The sequence below is a fragment of the Aspergillus lucknowensis genome (genome assembly GCF_044049455.1).
Source record: "Aspergillus lucknowensis strain CBS 449.75 chromosome Unknown BJX67scaffold_5, whole genome shotgun sequence".
Lineage (NCBI taxonomy): Eukaryota > Fungi > Ascomycota > Eurotiomycetes > Eurotiales > Aspergillaceae > Aspergillus > Aspergillus lucknowensis.
In genome coordinates this window covers 164,722-182,589 of record NW_027263549.1, presented here as the reverse complement: position 1 = coordinate 182,589, position 17,868 = coordinate 164,722, and the positions used below count along the sequence as shown (strand labels likewise).

General features: G+C 52.3%; 9 protein-coding genes across 9 annotated transcripts; 5 read left to right on the top strand and 4 right to left on the bottom strand.

The window, feature by feature from the left end:
- Positions 1-44: 44 nt before the first annotated feature.
- BJX67DRAFT_243368 (cytochrome P450) lies at positions 45-1,868 on the top strand. Its single transcript, XM_071026134.1, has 4 exons — positions 45-153; positions 213-424; positions 472-1,021; positions 1,076-1,868. Exons 2-4 carry the CDS (start codon positions 397-399, stop codon positions 1,695-1,697), a joined length of 1,200 nt encoding a protein of 399 aa, XP_070889585.1. The 5' UTR covers positions 45-153; positions 213-396; the 3' UTR covers positions 1,698-1,868.
- Positions 1,869-2,678: 810 nt separating this feature from the next.
- On the bottom strand, positions 2,679-3,446 carry BJX67DRAFT_377955 (uncharacterized protein; the record flags this gene model as incomplete). Its single annotated transcript, XM_071032251.1, has 2 exons — positions 2,679-3,073; positions 3,167-3,446. The coding sequence occupies 2 exons, from the start codon at positions 3,444-3,446 to the stop codon at positions 2,679-2,681; spliced, it is 675 nt and encodes a 224-aa protein (XP_070889584.1).
- A 209-nt stretch (positions 3,447-3,655) lies between these two features.
- BJX67DRAFT_377954 (methyltransferase family protein) lies at positions 3,656-4,363 on the bottom strand (the record flags this gene model as incomplete). Its single annotated transcript, XM_071032250.1, has 1 exon — positions 3,656-4,363. The coding sequence occupies one exon, from the start codon at positions 4,361-4,363 to the stop codon at positions 3,656-3,658; it is 708 nt and encodes a 235-aa protein (XP_070889583.1).
- A 35-nt stretch (positions 4,364-4,398) lies between these two features.
- BJX67DRAFT_243092 (class I SAM-dependent DNA methyltransferase) lies at positions 4,399-5,536 on the top strand. Its single transcript, XM_071026133.1, has one exon. It carries the CDS (start codon positions 4,524-4,526, stop codon positions 5,283-5,285), a length of 762 nt encoding a protein of 253 aa, XP_070889582.1. The 5' UTR covers positions 4,399-4,523; the 3' UTR covers positions 5,286-5,536.
- BJX67DRAFT_243091 (S-adenosyl-L-methionine-dependent methyltransferase) lies at positions 5,537-7,342 on the bottom strand. Its single transcript, XM_071026132.1, has 5 exons — positions 7,044-7,342; positions 6,865-6,994; positions 6,690-6,813; positions 6,204-6,637; positions 5,537-6,132 (listed from the first exon to the last, which is right to left on the bottom strand). Exons 1-5 carry the CDS (start codon positions 7,221-7,223, stop codon positions 5,789-5,791), a joined length of 1,212 nt encoding a protein of 403 aa, XP_070889581.1. The 5' UTR covers positions 7,224-7,342; the 3' UTR covers positions 5,537-5,788.
- Positions 7,343-8,611: 1,269 nt separating this feature from the next.
- Positions 8,612-11,929, top strand: BJX67DRAFT_377951 (uncharacterized protein; the record flags this gene model as incomplete). Its single annotated transcript, XM_071032249.1, has 4 exons — positions 8,612-8,875; positions 8,925-9,682; positions 9,732-10,743; positions 10,793-11,929. 4 exons carry the CDS (start codon positions 8,612-8,614, stop codon positions 11,927-11,929), a joined length of 3,171 nt encoding a protein of 1,056 aa, XP_070889580.1.
- Positions 11,930-12,051: 122 nt separating this feature from the next.
- On the bottom strand, positions 12,052-14,459 carry eng2 (putative GPI anchored endo-1,3(4)-beta-glucanase; the record flags this gene model as incomplete). Its single annotated transcript, XM_071034639.1, has 2 exons — positions 12,052-12,395; positions 12,798-14,459. The coding sequence occupies 2 exons, from the start codon at positions 14,457-14,459 to the stop codon at positions 12,174-12,176; spliced, it is 1,884 nt and encodes a 627-aa protein (XP_070889579.1). The 3' UTR covers positions 12,052-12,173.
- Positions 14,460-15,558: 1,099 nt separating this feature from the next.
- BJX67DRAFT_243059 (uncharacterized protein) lies at positions 15,559-16,099 on the top strand. The gene is made up of 2 exons (XM_071026131.1): positions 15,559-15,936; positions 15,991-16,099. Exon 1 carries the CDS (start codon positions 15,680-15,682, stop codon positions 15,932-15,934), a length of 255 nt encoding a protein of 84 aa, XP_070889578.1. The 5' UTR covers positions 15,559-15,679; the 3' UTR covers positions 15,935-15,936; positions 15,991-16,099.
- On the top strand, positions 16,072-16,803 carry BJX67DRAFT_243000 (uncharacterized protein). The gene has a single exon (XM_071026130.1). It carries the CDS (start codon positions 16,210-16,212, stop codon positions 16,708-16,710), a length of 501 nt encoding a protein of 166 aa, XP_070889577.1. The 5' UTR covers positions 16,072-16,209; the 3' UTR covers positions 16,711-16,803.
- The last annotated feature ends 1,065 nt before the right edge of the window (positions 16,804-17,868 follow it).

Below are 17,868 nucleotides of genomic sequence, written 5' to 3'. Positions count from 1 at the left end.
CCATGGCGAAGGCGTGACATCTCTGACCCTCGCGTCTCACTCTCTCTTCTCGTCGGATCATTCTTCGTCATCGATCTCATCCTCCTCATAACGTGGTTGGTTATAGTATACCCTTACTTCTTCAGCCCTTTCCGCCACCTCCCCCGGCCAAAGGTATCTCTTCTTGCTCGCCCTATTCCCGAAAACAGCCCAACGAACTAACAACATAATAGGGCGAAATCCCCCTCCTCGGTCAATTCACACGCCCCTACACGAAACCCCTTGGATCGACCTACCTAACATGGATGAAAGAGGTGCCTAACACCGGCATAATCACATACCGGAGCATTCTAAATCAGGACCGACTCCTCCTCACCTCACCCAGGGCAATCGCCGAAGTTCTTGTAACCAATACATATGCGTACACGAAACACACAAGTGAACGGTCTGTCATTTGTCGGTTCTTGGGAAATGGGCTCACAATTTCAGAAGGTGCTGAGCATAGGTTTCAGCGAAGACTTATGACGCCTCTCTACGCGTTAAGGAACGTTAGAGAGTTTTATGGGGTATTTTGGAAAAAAGCGGTACAGCTGACGGACGCCCTGGAGAGGAAGCTCTCAGCGATAGACGGTGGAGTATGTGGAGTGGAGGAGATAAACACTTGGGCGAACAGAACGACGATGGATGTAATCGGGCTTGCAGCACTTGGGAAGGAGTTTGGGTGTCTGGATGGTGCGAGAAGCGAACTGTTCGAGACATATCAGGAAATATTCACCTGGGTCCCAGAGAAAGATGTATTCATGGCGCTTATTCGGATTCTACCGAGGGGTTTTGTGCAATGGCTGCCATGGAACGTCAATGAGAGAATTGATGTAACGAGTGCGACGGTAAGGGGAATTTGTCGGGAGCTTGTCAGGGACAAGGCTGAAAAGTTTAAGAGGAGTGATGGGAAAGATGGAGATCTGGTGTCGAGGATGATGAGGATGAGATGGCAGGGGCTTGAAGGATTGGTTGAACAGTTGCTTACGATTATTGCAGCTGGGTATTTCTCCTTCGCTTTTCTTGATTCTGAAGCATTGCTAACATTGACATGGAGGCATGAAACCTCGGCATCGGCCTTTACGTGGGCTTGCTCTATGCTAGCCCGGAATCCGCGTGTCCAAGAACGATTGCGAGCTGAGTTACTACAAGTTATACCGTCGTTGTTTACAGGAGACCCAACATTTGACACCATCGCAGTCATGCTAGAGAATCTCCCCTATCTCACTGCGGTCTGCAACGAAGTTCTCCGCTTTATTCCTCCAGTGCCGCTTATACGTCGCATCTCAATTATCCCAACAACTATCCTCGGCCACGCAATTCCCGCAGGAACTCAAGTTCTTCTCTGCCCCTACGCCATTAACCGCAATCCGGGTCTCTGGGGCCCCGACGCCGAGGAATTCAAGCCAGAAAGATGGATTAGCCCTGAGACGGGCAAAGCCAACAATGATGGCGGGATGGGAAGCAACTTTGCAAATTTGACTTTCTCGCATGGCCCGAGAAGTTGTATCGGGCAAAACTTTGCGAAAGCGGAGCTGAGGACCCTGGTTGCAGTGTTTGTGTCGAGATTCAGGTTCGCACTGGCACAGCCGGACGAAAATATTGTCCCCGTTGGGATTATCTCTGTCCGGCCGAGGGATGGATTGCACCTGCGGATTGAAAGAGTCGAAGGTGTCTGAGACACAGGATGATAGTGATGACGCTCAGCCGCTCCGCAGGCCGCTTACCGCTCATGACTACGGCATGCTTATGTTCCTATTCGCCCCTTCCCTTCTTGATCTCGCCTCTCAAGCACCGCATATCCCGGTACGTGGTCTTTAGATCCCAGTCCACACGCAGAGGAGAAAGGTTCGTCAAACAGGACGACGAAGCCAACAGCGGTGAGCCGGCCAAGCTCGGACGGTCTAAAATCGTCTCTTAAGGTGACGCAAAGTCAGTGATGGGGGATCCACGTCAAGGGACAGGGCATATTGGACGTCGTCGAGGTAGCATCTGGCCGTGGGATTCGTGAGCTGGACTGATGTTTGTGGAATGCAATAAAACTGACTGTCGACTATTCAAAAGATTTGAACCTTCAATTGCATTAGGATCCGCAATCGACTATCGAAGATATGTATATACCCTGATTGCCTACTTTCCCTCTCTCCCACTAGCCAACAAGTCCCCGGCCGTCTCGTACATTCAACCTATACCCGCCTACGGCTACACATCAAAGGTCTCTCCCAGTGCGTAGGCGTCATGCTCGTGCGGGGGCTGAGGGAGCTTGGGATGGCTTTTATTGAGCACTGCCGTTGCAGCCGCCGTTTCGAGAGGCAGGATGCACATCCAGCGGATTGTGTAGTCGGTATGTGTGAGGTGGTCATTGTCTTTTGTATTTCATCTTCTTCATATCGTAGGAGCGTGCCGCCTCCAAGTTCTGGATAAGTTACGGACAACTACCTTCCTCTTGTAAACCGATTCAGTCATAAACATTGAAGGGCTAAGGAAAGGTATCAATATATCCAAGTTGCCCTCGAGCATTCCCTTGTCCGGACGCTCTCTCGAACCGCAATCCTAAACCAAGCAATATTCAATCATCCATCGCATTATGTACACCCAATACAGCTACACACCACCACCCCCTCGTCGCATTGACCCACGAAATCCACACACTGATCGAATCACCTCAAAACCCTCCCCAACGCGGTCTCAGCCAGCAACTTTGTATACTGCTGATGCAGCCACGTAATATGCGGCGGCATCGGCGCCCCCTCGGCCTTGCCCAGCCCCTGATAAAAGCAGCTCTTGAGCCCGAACTCCGCAACGCCCTCGTCGGGCTTCACGACCGCTGAGATCTCAAAGAGGCCGTCTGATGCGCGCACCCCCTGGCGCCGGGGGGAGTCACCGCAGCGCACGACGATGCGCTCCGGTGTTTTCTCGACGACCTCGAAGTGGTCTGTTATGAGGGTGCCCAGGTCGTAGGTGGAGGTGCGCAGCTGGTCAGGGGTCCAGAGGTGCGAGGATGTCGAGGCGTCTTCGTATTTGCGGGAGAGGTAGGCGCGTTGGAAGGCGTAGCCTGTTACGAAACGTTAGATTGCGTTGTCAGTTGTCATAGTTGTATCTTGTGTCGCGCGACACCAGCGGAACGGAGGGGGGGGGGGAGACGTACCCCATCCGCTCCAAACACCGGCGCAGAACGCCTCGACGAGCTTCCCCTTCTTCTCGAGCAGGGTCGGGTTAATGTCTGACAGCGGCACGCGGCGGATACACAGGTCGTGGGTAGTCGGGTTCTTGGAGGGATTGAATTTGTTGTAGAGCGCGTGGCTGAAGATCGGGTCGGTCGCGGGCATGTCCACGAAGCGGTCGTTGCGGGTGTACCAGAAGAAGGCGCCGACCGAGGCCAGCCCCGTGTAGGTGGTGAGCTTGAGGGTTCGTTTGATAAGGCCCATTTTGATGGATTGCCTGCGTAGAGAGGATTAGAGGATAGGATATCTGTGGAGGGAGAGAGAGAGAAAGTGTGGAGGCGTGGGGGAGGAGGTTGGGAGACGAAGACCTGGTGGTGATGCCATCGCAGCCGGACCATCTCCGGCTCCCGCATCACAACAAATATTTGCTCCACCGACAGCTCTATAAAGTAATTAACCATTATGATACGGGACTAGAAAACCCCCGGAATCAGCCTCGACGTCTTTGCATGCCACGCTTCCCACTCCTTGCTAAACTTCTCCCTGAGCATCCTCTCCTCGTCCCGAATCCTCACCCCAAGCGTAGAACTGATCGCCAACGCCACCAAAGCCCCAAAGGGAACGTGCCACTTCCTCATTTTTTCCAACAACAAAGGCGGGACCCAGCATGCAACCGGCGTATCGAGGCGGCCGCACACGAGTGCCGCGTGTCCCAGTATCACCAGCAAGATTCCCGTGTAACTTGGGTGCTGAAGGTACTTGTACACACCCGTGGTGACCAGACGATCTGGGGTCGCGAGCTGAAAGGTGAAATTCCGACCAAGACCACCGTATGCCGAGAGGCGGATGTACGCTCCCACGCCGAGGAGAGCAAGGTATCCGACCGTGTGGGGGCTCCAAGTCACCCGATTGGAGTCGAGATGGTCCGGGTAGAGACAGATGCGGTTCAAGATCTCGCGGTCGGAAGCGGAGGAAGTGTGGAAGAGGGTTACAATGGCTTGGTAGAGGACTGTGAGGTTGGAGATGTGTGTTCCGAGCACCGCGGGTGTGTTGGTGAGAAAGCGGATCCGGTCGTTGGCATACAGCGTTGAGGTTTGGTTAGGAGAGGTGGTGCACAGGGCATTGAGGTACCCTGCCACCAGAAGGGCGAGAGAAAGCGTTGAAGAGCTGGCGGTGGGCATTGCGATAGAAGTGAAGAGTTGGAGAAGACAGGCCGCTGGCAGAGGCAGATGAACTGATAACCCCGCACATCACAGGCTCGCCGACTGCCGAACCGACCATCATCTTCCTTTTGCTTCTTTCTGTGCAACTCTGGTGGTGATAGAGATTGCATCTGAGGACATGGCTTCTGCAGGAAACGAGCGCTTCAACAACGAAGCCGCAGACTGGGACAAGAATCCCTCCGTGCAAGAGGGCGCACGGCTTGCCTTCGACGCCCTGAAACCAACCATCCAGTCTCTCTCAGAGCAGAAGCAGAAATCGACAGGGAGAGGCCTCAATGTCCTTGAAGTAGGCTGTGGCACAGGCCTCCTCACCCTGCGCGTCGCACCGCTCGTCGAGTCAATCGTCGCTCTCGACCCGGCGCATGGCATGATCGATGCGCTGAAGGCGAAGATTAAGAACAGTGGCACAAGCGACGATTCTGGCGGTCCGCGGGAGGGCAACGTCGTCCCAATCTGCCAGCTCCTCACCGATCCCGAAGACTCTCTCCTCCCTCCAGACAATATGAATGATCCAGCGGGCCGACGACGTAAATTCGACCTCATCCTTTCCCACCTCGTCATGCACCATGTTCCTGACCTCCGGCCGTTCCTGGAAACATTGCTCGGTTCATTGACACCGGGGGGCCGAGTATTCTTAACGGATTTCGAAGACTTCGGCCCCGAAGCGATCAAGTTCCATCCGCCGACGAAGCTGGCTGGGGTTGAGAGACACGGAATTCCCAGGAGCTGGATTGAGGACCTCTTGAAGGAGGTTGGGTTTCAGGACGTGAAAGTCTCGGTGGGATGGACATTGACGAAGTCAATTGCAGCCTGGGAGGGGAGTCAACCGGGGGATACGTTTGGGTTCCCGTTTTTGGTGTGTGAGGGCATGAGGCCATGATTGATTCATCCAGGTGTCCTTTCCTCACTGGCGACACATCTCCAAGGCGATGTTCGGTTAAACTCAACGCCACGACCAGTCGAAGCCCCATCATGAAACATCACGGCCGGGTCTGGTGACGCCAATATGACAGGACCGTTTTCTGGCCAAGATGGGGGGGATTTACCGTACATAAGTTCATGCCGAGAGCTCTCTAGTCGATGTAGATCCGTACATTTGACACATCTTAACTTTATATGCAGCGCGAATGGCATATCCTGCAACTGTCAGCTCATATGCATGGTCGATCGAGCTACATCGGGGCAGCCTTCATCTATGACACGCGACCAAGTTCTCTACGTAGGTTTGTGCCATGTCACATTGGATTTCAGCTATATTACTCCAGCAAGAGGCCTCTGGGCGCCACCGAAGCAAGGGGTGTTCCATTATTTGGCCGCCACAAAAGCCCACAAAGATGACTAGAACCCAAAACAACAGAAAGAGGTATGTGACACATCTCGGACCTATCCTCCTCCCCCAGGCCCGCGAGTCAGCTGAGCGAGGCCAGCTTCAATCACAGACTCCATCCCTGGACTGCTGCTCCAGATCCCCCGAATTTCGAGTCCAACCGCATGGAGCAACTCGGTCCATTGGCGCTTGGACCGCTCGGCCCCAGCCCCGATGCTCATCATCTGAATGTCAAGCGACGCTTGCAGGAGCGGTGTCTCCGTGTCGGGGAGCACAAAGTCGACAATGATAATCCTCGAATGAGCTGGGTCCATCGCTGAGACTGTATTCTGGAGAATCTTGTGGCAGACATGGTCCGGCCAGTCGTGGAAAATGGCTCGAAAGTAATATGTCCGCGCCCCTGGCTCGTCAGCCTTCGAAATCTCATGGCAATAAAACAGCAAAAAATGCGGTACTTCCTGGGTCACCCACCTTTGACGGGCTGCAAATCCATGAAGTTGTAAGGCATTACTTCAATTCCCTCGCAAGTATGACCAGCTAGTACCGCAGGCAGATCTTGCAGAATCAGTCTACCTGGCGCGTCCGGATACTTCTTCTGGAATCGGTTCAGATCATGGCCCTGGTTGCCTCCGACGTCAATCAGCAGTATTGATTCATCCACAAGAGGAGGGTCCATTAGCCGGTCCATTGGATACACATCAAACCAGGCTAGCTTCCCTTCCCGTCGACTCAACATGTACGAGTTAAATAGAACTTGCTGGTGCCGGCGCTGAGCAAGCCATTCGAATTGGCTTTGGCCAACAGCCCACCGCATTGGAGAACGAGAATACTCCCTCGGAATTCTATAATCGTGTTCTCGAAAGTACTCTGGTAGTTTTGCCAGCGTGGGCATCGTCAAATCGTATCTGGTTGTCGTCAGCATTCGCCACCGATCATTTGGTCTTAATGTGGACATACATGCATCGTACGCCGTCTCTTCCAATAGGTTGGGTCAGCATGCCCGTCTTACTGGTGGGTCGGTAAACTTCGGGCTCTGAGCTCGCACAGAGACCTAAAGCTGTGACGACCCTCATTAAACGAACTGGAGATCGTCCATTAGCTTCTTGCGGATGGATCAAGCTTGTATACTTACCAATAAGCCCTCTTTCTGCGGCTGTGTGCGCTGATAGCTCGCAAGCTGAGAGCCCACACTGTCCTTTGCTCACGAGAAGGTCAAAGATTCCCAGATCGATCACAGTACGAAGGGCGGCGTTTTGAGGGGGCTCCGAACGGTTAGCCATTAACATCGCTTCGAGACGAGAAACGCCGAACCTGGTAGATCAGTCGCAATACCGTCTCGGTGGGCGTTTCAACCGCAAGCTTCAACTTGTCGATGAGATTGAGAAGACGGAAATGCGATTGCGGTGAGCGGCATGTACCGCTGTCCTCAACTGCCGCCCGTCGGATATCCTCTACCAAAGAAAGTAGACAGGATCCTTCGGTAGACTCCATATGTACAAGCCGAATTACCTTTAGGATATGCAGCGGCCTGACGTGGGTTAAGCATGTACCAGAGGAAATGTGCAGAAGTTGTTAGAATCCAACGCGGTCAAAAGTTCTTATAACAACATTGCAGGAGAGGATGTGTCTGGAACCAGTTAACATTTCTTTTTGGCCTATAGCTAGGAGGATCAAAATTCATAGGTGCAGGTGCCACACTTTACCACATGGTCTGGAGCAAGGATGCTCGGATAATCGACGATCAGCTTTCACATCACTGCCAAATCGCCACACGACAGGCATTGAGATCGCATGTGGATCCTAGCTAGAGGCAACAGCTCCAAATAGTAGCCTGATAGGTCCCCTTGACGCCATTGTTTCTTCCACAGGAGTGTCAAGGCATTCTGGAACTCCGGTATTGTCACACAGCCCCCCCCCAATCCAAACCCACCGGGTTCCGATCTCACATGGGGATGGTCCATTCGGCATGAGGCGAACCCCCGATCACCGAAGCGTAGCGAAAGGTAAACTCCAGCAGCTTGGGATATTTGCGGATCGATAATCTTTCAGCTCTCTGCCTTGTCTGCGTCAGACAAAAAACCCCTAAAAGCGCAATAAGCTTTGTGCATATTGGGGGTCTGGGTAAGAGGGGGGCGTCTAAAGTTAGAGTCAATTCAGCTCGAAACTATCCGCGCATCCGAGTAAGTTGCATGGTGACCCAGGCCCTGTAGAAGAAGCGCTCGGGTCTCGTGGGGGAGGCAATCTCCGTAATTCTGAATGAGGAAACGAAGAATAACCGAGCATATTTTATCAGTCGAACGCCGCTCTATCTGCGGGCATCTGGACCCCAAGCCGGAGGATCGGAACATGCCAGAGTTACAGGCCATAGACCCACAGAGGCGCCCGATTTCCGTAGGAGTAATGGAGTGCGATTGACTACCCTCACGCCATACTTCATTAGTACAACTATATAACTGTGGCGTGAGTCTCAAATTTTTGTCTGTTAAGCAAGAAACCAGGATCAAGACAGATCATCCGCGTGGCTTCGGGCCTGTGCAGACTTTGACTCTGTGTTCGTTCAAGTCGCGCGTCTGTGGCTGCGGAGGAGTCCACTCCAGACGCTGGGGCAGCAAGCCTGCATACGACGCTGAGGAGGAACCGGTACAGGATGGGGATTCACCGCTCGAATGGAGCAGGCAAGGACGGACGGCCACGAAGCCTCAAGCGCAGACTTAGTGTCTCCTGGGAATTTGTGGACTGGTCATCTGGGTCAAGCAGCTTGATAGGGACCTTGGATAGCAAAGAGTCCGAACCCGGCACTGAATTTAAATAGATCAAGCTCCCCCATACCGCGGAGCGCCGTTCATCCCTGGGAGGAGATATCTTTCCACTCCGTGAAAATGGGAATACCTCAGTACAGCGAACCCTCGGAGGATGCATTGCAGACGGACAGCGCAGAAGCACTGATCCAACGGTTTGGCCGACTTCATGTCTTAGACGACTTGATCCGCTTGCGGGCTGCTGATGCGGTCCAAGAGCCGATTCTGGCGTACCCCAGGTCATCCGAAGGTGGCACATTCTCCTATGAGTACTTCACCGGTGAGGACTTGGATTGTATGGTCGACCAGGCAGTGTGTACCATGATGGAACTAGGCATCAGGCCGGTAAGCCATTTCCTCTCACGAGCACATGATCCGTACTGATGCCAACCAGGCCAGGAAAGACGGAGAAATAGTTGCTCTGTTCACTCCATCAGATCTCAATATGGTTGTCACATTTTTTGCCCTCAGTCGCATTGGATATACCGTAATGATGCTTTCACCACGTCTCTCTGCGGCCGCATGCGTATCATTACTCGACATGGTGGGCTGCGATACACTCATGTACGGACAGACACCGGGCATCAGGACAACTGTCGGAGACATCCTCCGGTTAAAACTTGTGAGCTGTCGCCCGATAGTCCAAAATCCTTCCAGGGAGGAGTCAGTGGATGCCCCATCAGTATTATTGCTTCACAGAAGCCGCAATCGCGAAGCACAGAGAAACCGGACAGCCATTATCCTCCATTCTTCGGGCTCAACTGGTACTCCGAAGCCGCTGTTCTTGAGCCACAAAGCATTGATGACCCATCCACTACGGGGACCAGGTCTTACGTCCTTCAACTCGCTTCCGTGGTACCACCTGCATGGCCTGTCGACTGCGTTACAGGCAATGTATATGAGGAGGGTAGCGTTCATGTGGGACGCTACTCTGCCGTTGACCGCTCCATATGTGGTCGCCGCGCTGGAAGCAGCAAGGCCAGAGTCTGTTCAAGGGGTTCCGTATTTACTTCAGCTGCTTGCCGACAGCAGTAGAGGCCTTGACGCCCTGAGGCGCTGCAAGCTGGTCACATATGGTGGAGCACCCTGCCCTGATGAGCTTGGGGACCGTCTCGTTGCTGAAAGGGTACGGTTTGGTGGTTCTTTTGGTTTGTATGGAACACTTTCATCAAACGCCATGCAATTCGCTAACCAACAGCAGGACCGAGGCGGGTCTTGTTGCGGAGTCAATATCCCGGCCGGTTGGCGATCCATACTGGAACTATCTGCGATTCTTCGACAACATCAGGGCGTATATTTGGATGAAACCAATTGGGAATGGCTTATATGAGTGTGTTTATTTGTCCGGGCACCCTGCCCTGACGACATCCAACTCTGACGAACCACCGGGTTCGTACCATTCCCGAGATGTCTTCGCGCCTCATAAGTTTCTGCCTGACCGATGGAAGTATATTTCGCGGCTGGACGACAGGATAACATTGATGAATGGAGAAAAGGTACTTCCCCTTCCGATTGAAGGTTCGATCAAGCAGAGCCCATTCATCGACGAAGCCGCCGTGGTTGGCGTCGGTAAAGCGGTGCCGGGTCTTCTCTTGTTTCGCTCTGAGGGTGCTCAATCATTCTCTGATGAGGAGTATCTGGACCTTATCTGGCCAGCGGTGGAAGACGCAAATTCTCGGTCAGAACAGTTCTCCCAGATTACTCGAGAGATGGTATGCGCTTTGCCGTATGGATCTGCATGTCCTCAAACCGATAAGGGCTCCATGATCAGAGCACAGGTATATTCCCGGTACGCCGATGTGATCGAAGGACTCTATATGACACCTGACCAAACGGCAGGTGGCACACTCGAGTTGGATCTGAAAGCAACTGAAGCCCATTTGATGCGGCTCTGCCGCGATGAACTCCGTCATCCGATTCTCGACTTGGACGCGGATTTTTTCGCGGCTGGAATTGACAGCCTGAAAGCTATACACTTGCGCCGCTTGATATTGAAAGACTTCAAGATCGAAGAAAACAAAAGACTTGGTCAAAATGTGGTTCTCGAGACCGGCAACATATCAAACTTGGCAGCTCATATCCATACCATTCAGGGGGGCCAGATTCAGGAAGTTAAAGATCAGGTATCGGTCATGGAGAACTTGATAAGCAAGTATTCGTCATTCCGAACGCACGCTGCAGTATCTGAGACCACAAAAAGCCGTAGGGGTGTTGTAAGTTTATCCTATTCGAGAATCTTTCGCGCTTCTAACGGTCTCCCAGATTCTGACAGGAGCAACCGGCTCTATTGGCGCTCATACCCTCTACAGGCTGCTGAACGATGAAACTGTATCCGTTGTCTATTGCTTGACAAGGCGTGATAACCCAGAAGAGGCCATTCTCAATGCTCTTGCACAAAAGGGTTTGGATGTTCTGTCCTACCGAACAAACAAGATTGTCGCACTCAAGTGCGCATTGCACGAACATGACTTTGGGTTAGATAAGAGTACGATCGATCAGATGCGGAAGACCGTGTCGTTGATTATTCACACGGCATGGCCGGTAAACTTCAAGCTGGCCCTCACCAGCTTTGAGTCTCACATTCAAGGGCTAAGTAATCTCATCGATTTCTCGCTCTCCGTTCATATGCCGGCACCAGCAGTCATGCTGTTCTGCTCCTCGATTTCAACAGCACTTGGTTCGTCGGCCGGTGAGATAGGAGAGGGCCCAATTGAGGATCTGAGTAATGTTCTTGACATGGGTTATGCGCGCTCAAAGCTTGTCGGAGAAAGGATTGTAAGCAATGCCCGGCGGGCAGGGGCGAGGGCCTTCTCGCTGCGGATCGGCCAAATTTCCGGGCACTCGAAGAAGGGTATGTGGAACGACTCGGAAGCAATTCCACTCATGATTCGATCTGCGTTGACGATGAAGGCCCTTCCGTCAATCGACACCACGTGTTCATGGCTACCGGCAGACAAGCTCGCGTGCTCGCTCCTCGAGATTGCTCGAGCATGTTCTCTTAACACGCTCGAAGACTGTGGGCCTATCGAACCTGTCGATGACTCCGTCTATAACCTGTGCAATTCCAGGGCTTTCGCCTGGTCGGATTTACTTGATACCCTGCGTCAACATGGCTTCTCTTTTGAGACTGTCCCATTCGGTGATTGGTTGAGGAAGCTGCGGGAGAGCGAGGCGAAGGGGGAGGAATTGGTCAATCCTGCGGTGAAGTTAGCAGACCACTACGAAACAATGTATGGAGGCAAATCACCCTCAACACCGAAGACTTTCATCACCGAGAAGGCCGAACGGGATAGTATGACCTTACGGAACGGACGTCTGAGGATCATTCGGGATGGAATTCTGGCTCGGTACGCGCAGGATTGGTTGAAGCGGTGGTCGGTGGCTCAGGATGGCGCATAATTATGATGATGATAATGACGTTGACGTTGACGTTGATGCTGATGAGACTGATGCAGTACTTACGGTGATGCTTATGATGTTTTGAATTTGCTTATTGATTTCGCATTCGAGGTCAAACGTCGTCATTATGGCCTGGTGGTGATTTATTTCGTGAAATATCGTCGTTATTCTCTGATCCATCGGTATGTGTAGCAGTAATAGCTTGAGTATTTTGGATTTTAAAATCAATCTTCTTGTTGTGTTGCTATCTCCTCCAGGACGCCGAGGGCAGAGGGATCAGCGGAGAGCTGGATGAGAAGTAGATCCAACAGAAACAGAGGAAAACCTTATATCCTAAGCCACGAGACAAGGATACAAAAGGCACACAAATGAAGCTGTCAGAGCTGAAGCTACAATGCGAGTAACTGGGAGTTGCGAACTGTGTGATGGTGGCAGAGCTGGAGCCCGAGCCTGGAGCCCTTTCCATCTCACCTTCCGAAATAATCACGGTCACATGACAACCCCAGGATGCAGCCTTTTCTACTGCACCTCGTGGCATGTCTGATATTCCAGGGTTTGACATATGTGGAACAGGTGGTTTGGTGATGGAGGGTTAACTTCTATTGCATCAGCTAGAATATAAACGCGGGATCGAACGCTTCAGGCGATGATGTCACATAGACTAAAGCAGGACACAATGAACGGAAGCAACATGGAGCAATGCAATCTAACTATCTAGGAAGAGGCCTTTATTGTACAAAAAGGGACGCACTACGAGGGTATTGGAGGCGCATAGTGGAGTGAAATGACAGAATGATATAAAAGAATCAACTATAAGATCAATACCAACTGTCAATCACGCCAAAAGCACCACTAGAAAGGCGCCAACAATGCCAGCCATGCTGACAGACAGTCTGCTACCCGTTCCAGTGAAAACAGGGCTTGAGGGCTCAGTTGGCGTGCCCTCGGCTTGAGTAACACTCGGATAATAATCAGAGTAGTCAGAAGTGTCCGACAATGACGGGCTAACTGCGGTAGGAACTGAAACGAATTGTGACGATGACGTTACGATCGTCCATGTAGGGGTCGGTGAATTTTCGGGAGCAGTGTAAACGACACTATTAGGTGGGACAGACGGGGGGTCGAGCTGCGAAATAGACATGGTTTCGGGCGGAGCAGGTGCGTCCACAACGCTCTCGGGAGTGGTAGGCGGCGGTGGGGCGGGAGTGGTACTTGTCGCAGTTGATGACTCTTCTGAGGGGACGGGAGCGCTCGGAGCAGCATTTGCAGTCTGTAAGCCTCCAACCGGGCAGAGGGTGGTAGTTATAGTAACATAACTGGTGCTCTTAGAAACAGTTACTGAATCGTGCGCTTCAGAAGGCGCAGTAGCAGTGGGCTTAGTGGTTGTGGTAATCGCAGACTCGGAGGTTGACTCTGGAGTACTCAACGTCTCTGTTCTGGTAACTGTAGTGGTGCTTGTCGTAGGGGGGAGAGTGGCTTCCTCCGTCCTGGTCTTAGTTTTTGTGGAAGAGACAGTGGTCTCCGGCTGCTCCTCGGTTTCAGTAGTCCCACCAGTCTTGAAAATCTTGATAGAGTTGAGTTCCCAATAAGCCTCTTTGAACTGAGCAGGGTTCTGGGCGACATAGTTGATACAGCTTTGCATTGGGTTACCGGGGTCGCTCAGAGGGCACCCGCTGTCACCGTAGACATTCCCCGCCCACTCACCGCAGAAAGTCGTGTCAAGGATCAATTTCTGGTGCGTGAACCGCTCTTCGAAGTTGCACGTTCCCTGAAGATGCGCCATGGGCGTGCCAAAAGTAGCCGTGTCGGGCTTGCCTGCCGTGAGTGATTCGGGGATCGAAGAGCGTGGAAAATACCAGATCTTGAGGAACTCGCGCTGCCATTCCATGGCATACACACCGCCGCCTTGCTTGTTGAAGGGAGTGCCGGACGAACCCTGCTGGCCTTGGACGACACAACCAATGGTTCCTGACGCCTCGCCGCATTCACCCGAGGTGAGGTCACCAGACATTTTGTGGCCGCCCGCAACATCGCAGGAGCCGCTAGTATGTAAGACGATCTTGTTCGCTTCGTGCTTATTGACGCCTTCAATGATATCGATCTCGCCGTCATATGGCCAGTTCGGGCCAACGGTCCAAAAGGCAGGCCATGTACCACAGACACTACCCGGCATGTGCTGGATATCAATAACATATAGCCCCTGGTCATAGTATTCGTTGCTCTCAATTCGGACAGAGTCACGACCAGGGCCGTCCGGGGTAAGAACAGTGTCATAATCAACGCCGAGATACAGACTCCCACTATCGGTTATTTTGACAAGACCGGTGTCCTCGGCGTAGCTCTGGTTGGTGTATGTGACAAACCCGTTGGTAGGGTCTGGGCGGTCAAAAAAATTGAAGTGGTCGAGTATTCCCTGACCCTCCCATGAGGTCTGGAGCTTGTAGTTCCCTCTGGCACTGACGAAGTTGGGGAAGATCAGGGCAGAGGCAGCGAGGGATCCCACCCTGCACAGCAAGGACGAGGAAGACATCGCGGATGAGGCGAGAATAGAGAAGCCGCCGACACCGCGAGGGGAAGTGAGTTTCGTATACGAAAGAGGGTTTTCTTTTTATGAACTGCGCTAGGCAGATGGAAGTAGATCGATCGAGATCTAAGTGAAGAGAATGGAAGACGACCGTCAAGGCCGTTTGAAGTCTAAAAGGAGAGAAAAATGCAGAGTCAATCTGCAATGACGAGCAGGCCCGATAAAGAATGTAAAGGCTGACCACAGAAGAAAGGAAGGACAATAATTTGCGAAGAAGAGAGGTATGTGAGAAAGCGGAGGGGGGCGGCAGACCTTGGGCAACAGTCATATATACAAACACCAAAGAAAGGTTGCAGGCCATGGTTGGGGTCTGAACTCTCCGTTCCATTGTTGTTGCATTGGGAAAGAGACCCAAGTTCGATTGTGGCTTGATCCATTCCAGGGGCGTTCCTGGACTCTGAATGGTAGCATGGTGTGAGGGGTCTTTCGTTCTTCGAAGTATTTCAACAAATCATGGTCCAGGGCCTGTTCGAGGGGAAGCAGACGGCGACAAGCCAAGCGACCTCATTCCTTGTCGAACATGCTCGGGCAGTCCGGCGACAAAGCGAGTGGCCTTGCGGATCCACATTGTCAGCATCTGAAACGCGACGAGAGTCGCAAGAAGCGAACTTGAAACAGGGGAAGCAGTCTCACTCTTGGGCTTCAAGAACAAGTGAAGCCAGTCAGGGGTGGAATCATCGGTTTTGCGACTTGTATTTTCTCAAATGAATGTGTTGTCCGCGAGCAATTCCACTTGTCGGCCCTACAGCAGGCCGTGACTATCGAGGCGTGTCATGGCAACAAACATTCCTGAGGGCAAGGATGGATCATCGGAGCGTGCCGCCGCCACAGGGGAAAATCACCGATCGGGAGCGCCAATCCGAGCCCAGTGTCGCATCTTCTGGTCTTCGCCAATTATTGCAAGACTGGCGAGCGAATGAGTGAAGAAGCGAAGGAATCCGAGTCCAGACTCAGTCGAGACTTGAGAGAGTTGTCCAAAGAAAACAACACGGGGGCGAGAGGGGATACTCGGCGTGCAGGAGCGCATGGTGGGTGGTGCCTGAGGTGCCCAGTGCTTCTCACAAGCTTCTCAGCAGCAGCAAACTCCCCATCAGTCACCACTCGAAGAGGGCCTATCCCTTCTGTTGCAGCTGAAACTCGTGGCATTTAACTACATTTAGGCCATAATGTTTCCATGGATCGCACATGCAATAGACAAAGACTTCCATGGAACGGATCCCTTAGCGTATCCATTCCAAACTCTCACCAATCTCAAGAATTGTCAGCTTCGTTCGATCCTATCCCCAGTGATTGGACTCCCGATCGGTATACTCATAGCAGGGATGATGTACGCAAAGGTCCCAAATGCATATAAGCCCCATCTGGAGTTCGTTGTGTGTACGCGCCGACAGAGTAGGTCAGAATTCAGGACCAACAAATGAACATGTTAGTACAGTGTCAGTCCAACGTATCCAATCTTTGGAGATAGAGCGAGTACCGGAAAGGCGACGACCTCGTTGCTGTACTTTGCGATGAAGACCTGCGAAGTGATGCCGTTATATAAACCGTTTGCTTGTTCTACTGCGCGCAGCTGAGGCCAGAAGCTTGGGCGTAGTGCTCCTCAGCCTGTTGGGAAGGTAATGGTGAAGGTGTAGTGGAAGACTCTGTTGCGTTCGGGGGTTACGATTGAAAGAGAGAGTTGGCCATCCCTCGAAAAATGGAGTCAGTGCGGCAGCTCGACAGGTGGGATCGCATTCCCACAAAAGCGACGAGAAAAGTGCCGTTATGGCCCAAAGCGAGTCGGCACCCTGCCGAAATATGCCTGGTCGACACCGAACGAAGGGTCGACGCGGAGGGCATCACATCCACGGGGCAAGATATACATTTTGCTCATGATTTCCCTCGAATGTCGTTGCAATTATTCTGTACCCGCGAAATAAATAATCGGCAGATGGGCCTTCTCAAAGGCAAAAGCCACTCACTATCCGGGCAACCCATCTTTGTGCCAAAGCCTCCGAGATTCGGACGCAAATTGAGAGCTCCATGCTCACTTGCTAAAAGGAAGCCATTTTCCCACAAAAATTTTCCACTCGTCCAGCATTGCGGTTTGCCTTTTGATTGTTTTCCGGAGTCATTGCGCTTCAGAGGACCACAGAGCGGCGGACAGCATTCGTCAGCACTCCACCATGTTAAGTTCCTCTCGTCTCGGCATCCGTGACATTACAATATGAAATGGGCTTCGCTTGCACAAAGGAGATTCTGAGCGGAGCCCAAGCATGCATTATTCAAGGTTCCAAGTTATTCAGCTTGGTTGCTGTTTTTGGTTGGGAATCTCCAGTTTTCCTGATCCCTGAGGGGCATTCCCGACCCCCCGAGAGGATTGTTGGCTTCACGTTGTAAGGCGGATGGTTCAAATTCGTGATGATGACGATCTGTGGGCAGTCACTGACGAAGGATTGGCAGGAACGACCAGCCTTGTGTTGTGCAAAGATCTGGGGGCCCGGGGGTTGGAAACCGGGGCAGAAAAATGGCTCGGCGTGAGATTAAAATTTCAATCTCCTCCCCAGGCCGCGATCACCTCTTTCACATTCGGAGGACAAGGATTGTAATTTGAAGTTTAAAAACAAGATTATCTTTTTCATATAAAAATTATTTACTTTTTATCAACAAAAAAACATCCTTGGGGCAATCGCATCTTCCGCGTCCAAACCCTGCCGATCCAGCCGAGCGTTCTCCGTTTCTCGACGCCGTGTCTGTGACAGCCCTCGTCGGTGACCGCTTGACTGGAAATTCTCGAATCTCGAGTCCACCTTGCTCAGTTTGCGGGTCACAGGTGGAGATCCGTCCAGGTCTGCAGTTTGCCACTGAGGTCTGGAAAACAAGGCTTTCGCGGATATCGGAAGCTGCCCTCCGCGCTCCTCCCCTGATCATCCTCCTTGGATGCCCTGATGCATGGCTTTTTGCCCCCCAGGCGCCACCTTCGCCTGAGAGCGTTGGACTGAGTCAAGTCGCCGGATGGATTGCGTTGAATCTCACATTCACAACATCGCGCCGGTTTCGGTATCTGCATCGTTCTTCGATTCTTGGCACTGCCGCTCCGTCGAATTTTCCTGCGGGCATAATTCGACGATGATGGACACTCGAAGTGGTCCTGGTCCTCTTCTAGGGCGGGCTTCGAACAAGAGATGTCAGGACAGTTGCAACGGAGGTGATTCCATGACATGTCCTGTCAACGGCTCGATCCTCGCTGACCCAAAGATGAAAGAGGAGAACTTTCGAATTGCAGAAAAGTGACAGAAGGGATGATCCATTCTGTAATCATGCGCTGGAGAACAGAGTTCGGCTAACCGAGGCGTCCCAGAGATTATTGACGCTC

Coding starts and splice junctions, on each gene's coding strand:
- BJX67DRAFT_243368 (XM_071026134.1), top strand. CDS start 397: ATGCGTACACGAAACACACAAGTGAACG. Junction 425..471: donor ACGAAACACACAAGTGAACG/GTCTGTCATTTG, acceptor CAATTTCAGAAG/GTGCTGAGCATAGGTTTCAG. Junction 1,022..1,075: donor CTTACGATTATTGCAGCTGG/GTATTTCTCCTT, acceptor ATTGACATGGAG/GCATGAAACCTCGGCATCGG.
- BJX67DRAFT_243091 (XM_071026132.1), bottom strand. CDS start 7,223: ATGGAGTCTACCGAAGGATCCTGTCTACTTTCTTTGGTAGAGGATATC. Junction 6,814..6,864: donor CGCAGAAAGAGGGCTTATTG/GTAAGTATACAA, acceptor GACGATCTCCAG/TTCGTTTAATGAGGGTCGTC. Junction 6,638..6,689: donor AGAGACGGCGTACGATGCAT/GTATGTCCACAT, acceptor GACGACAACCAG/ATACGATTTGACGATGCCCA.
- BJX67DRAFT_243092 (XM_071026133.1), top strand. CDS start 4,524: ATGGCTTCTGCAGGAAACGAGCGCTTCAACAACGAAGCCGCAGACTGG.
- BJX67DRAFT_243059 (XM_071026131.1), top strand. CDS start 15,680: ATGTTTCCATGGATCGCACATGCAATAGACAAAGACTTCCATGGAACG.
- BJX67DRAFT_243000 (XM_071026130.1), top strand. CDS start 16,210: ATGGAGTCAGTGCGGCAGCTCGACAGGTGGGATCGCATTCCCACAAAA.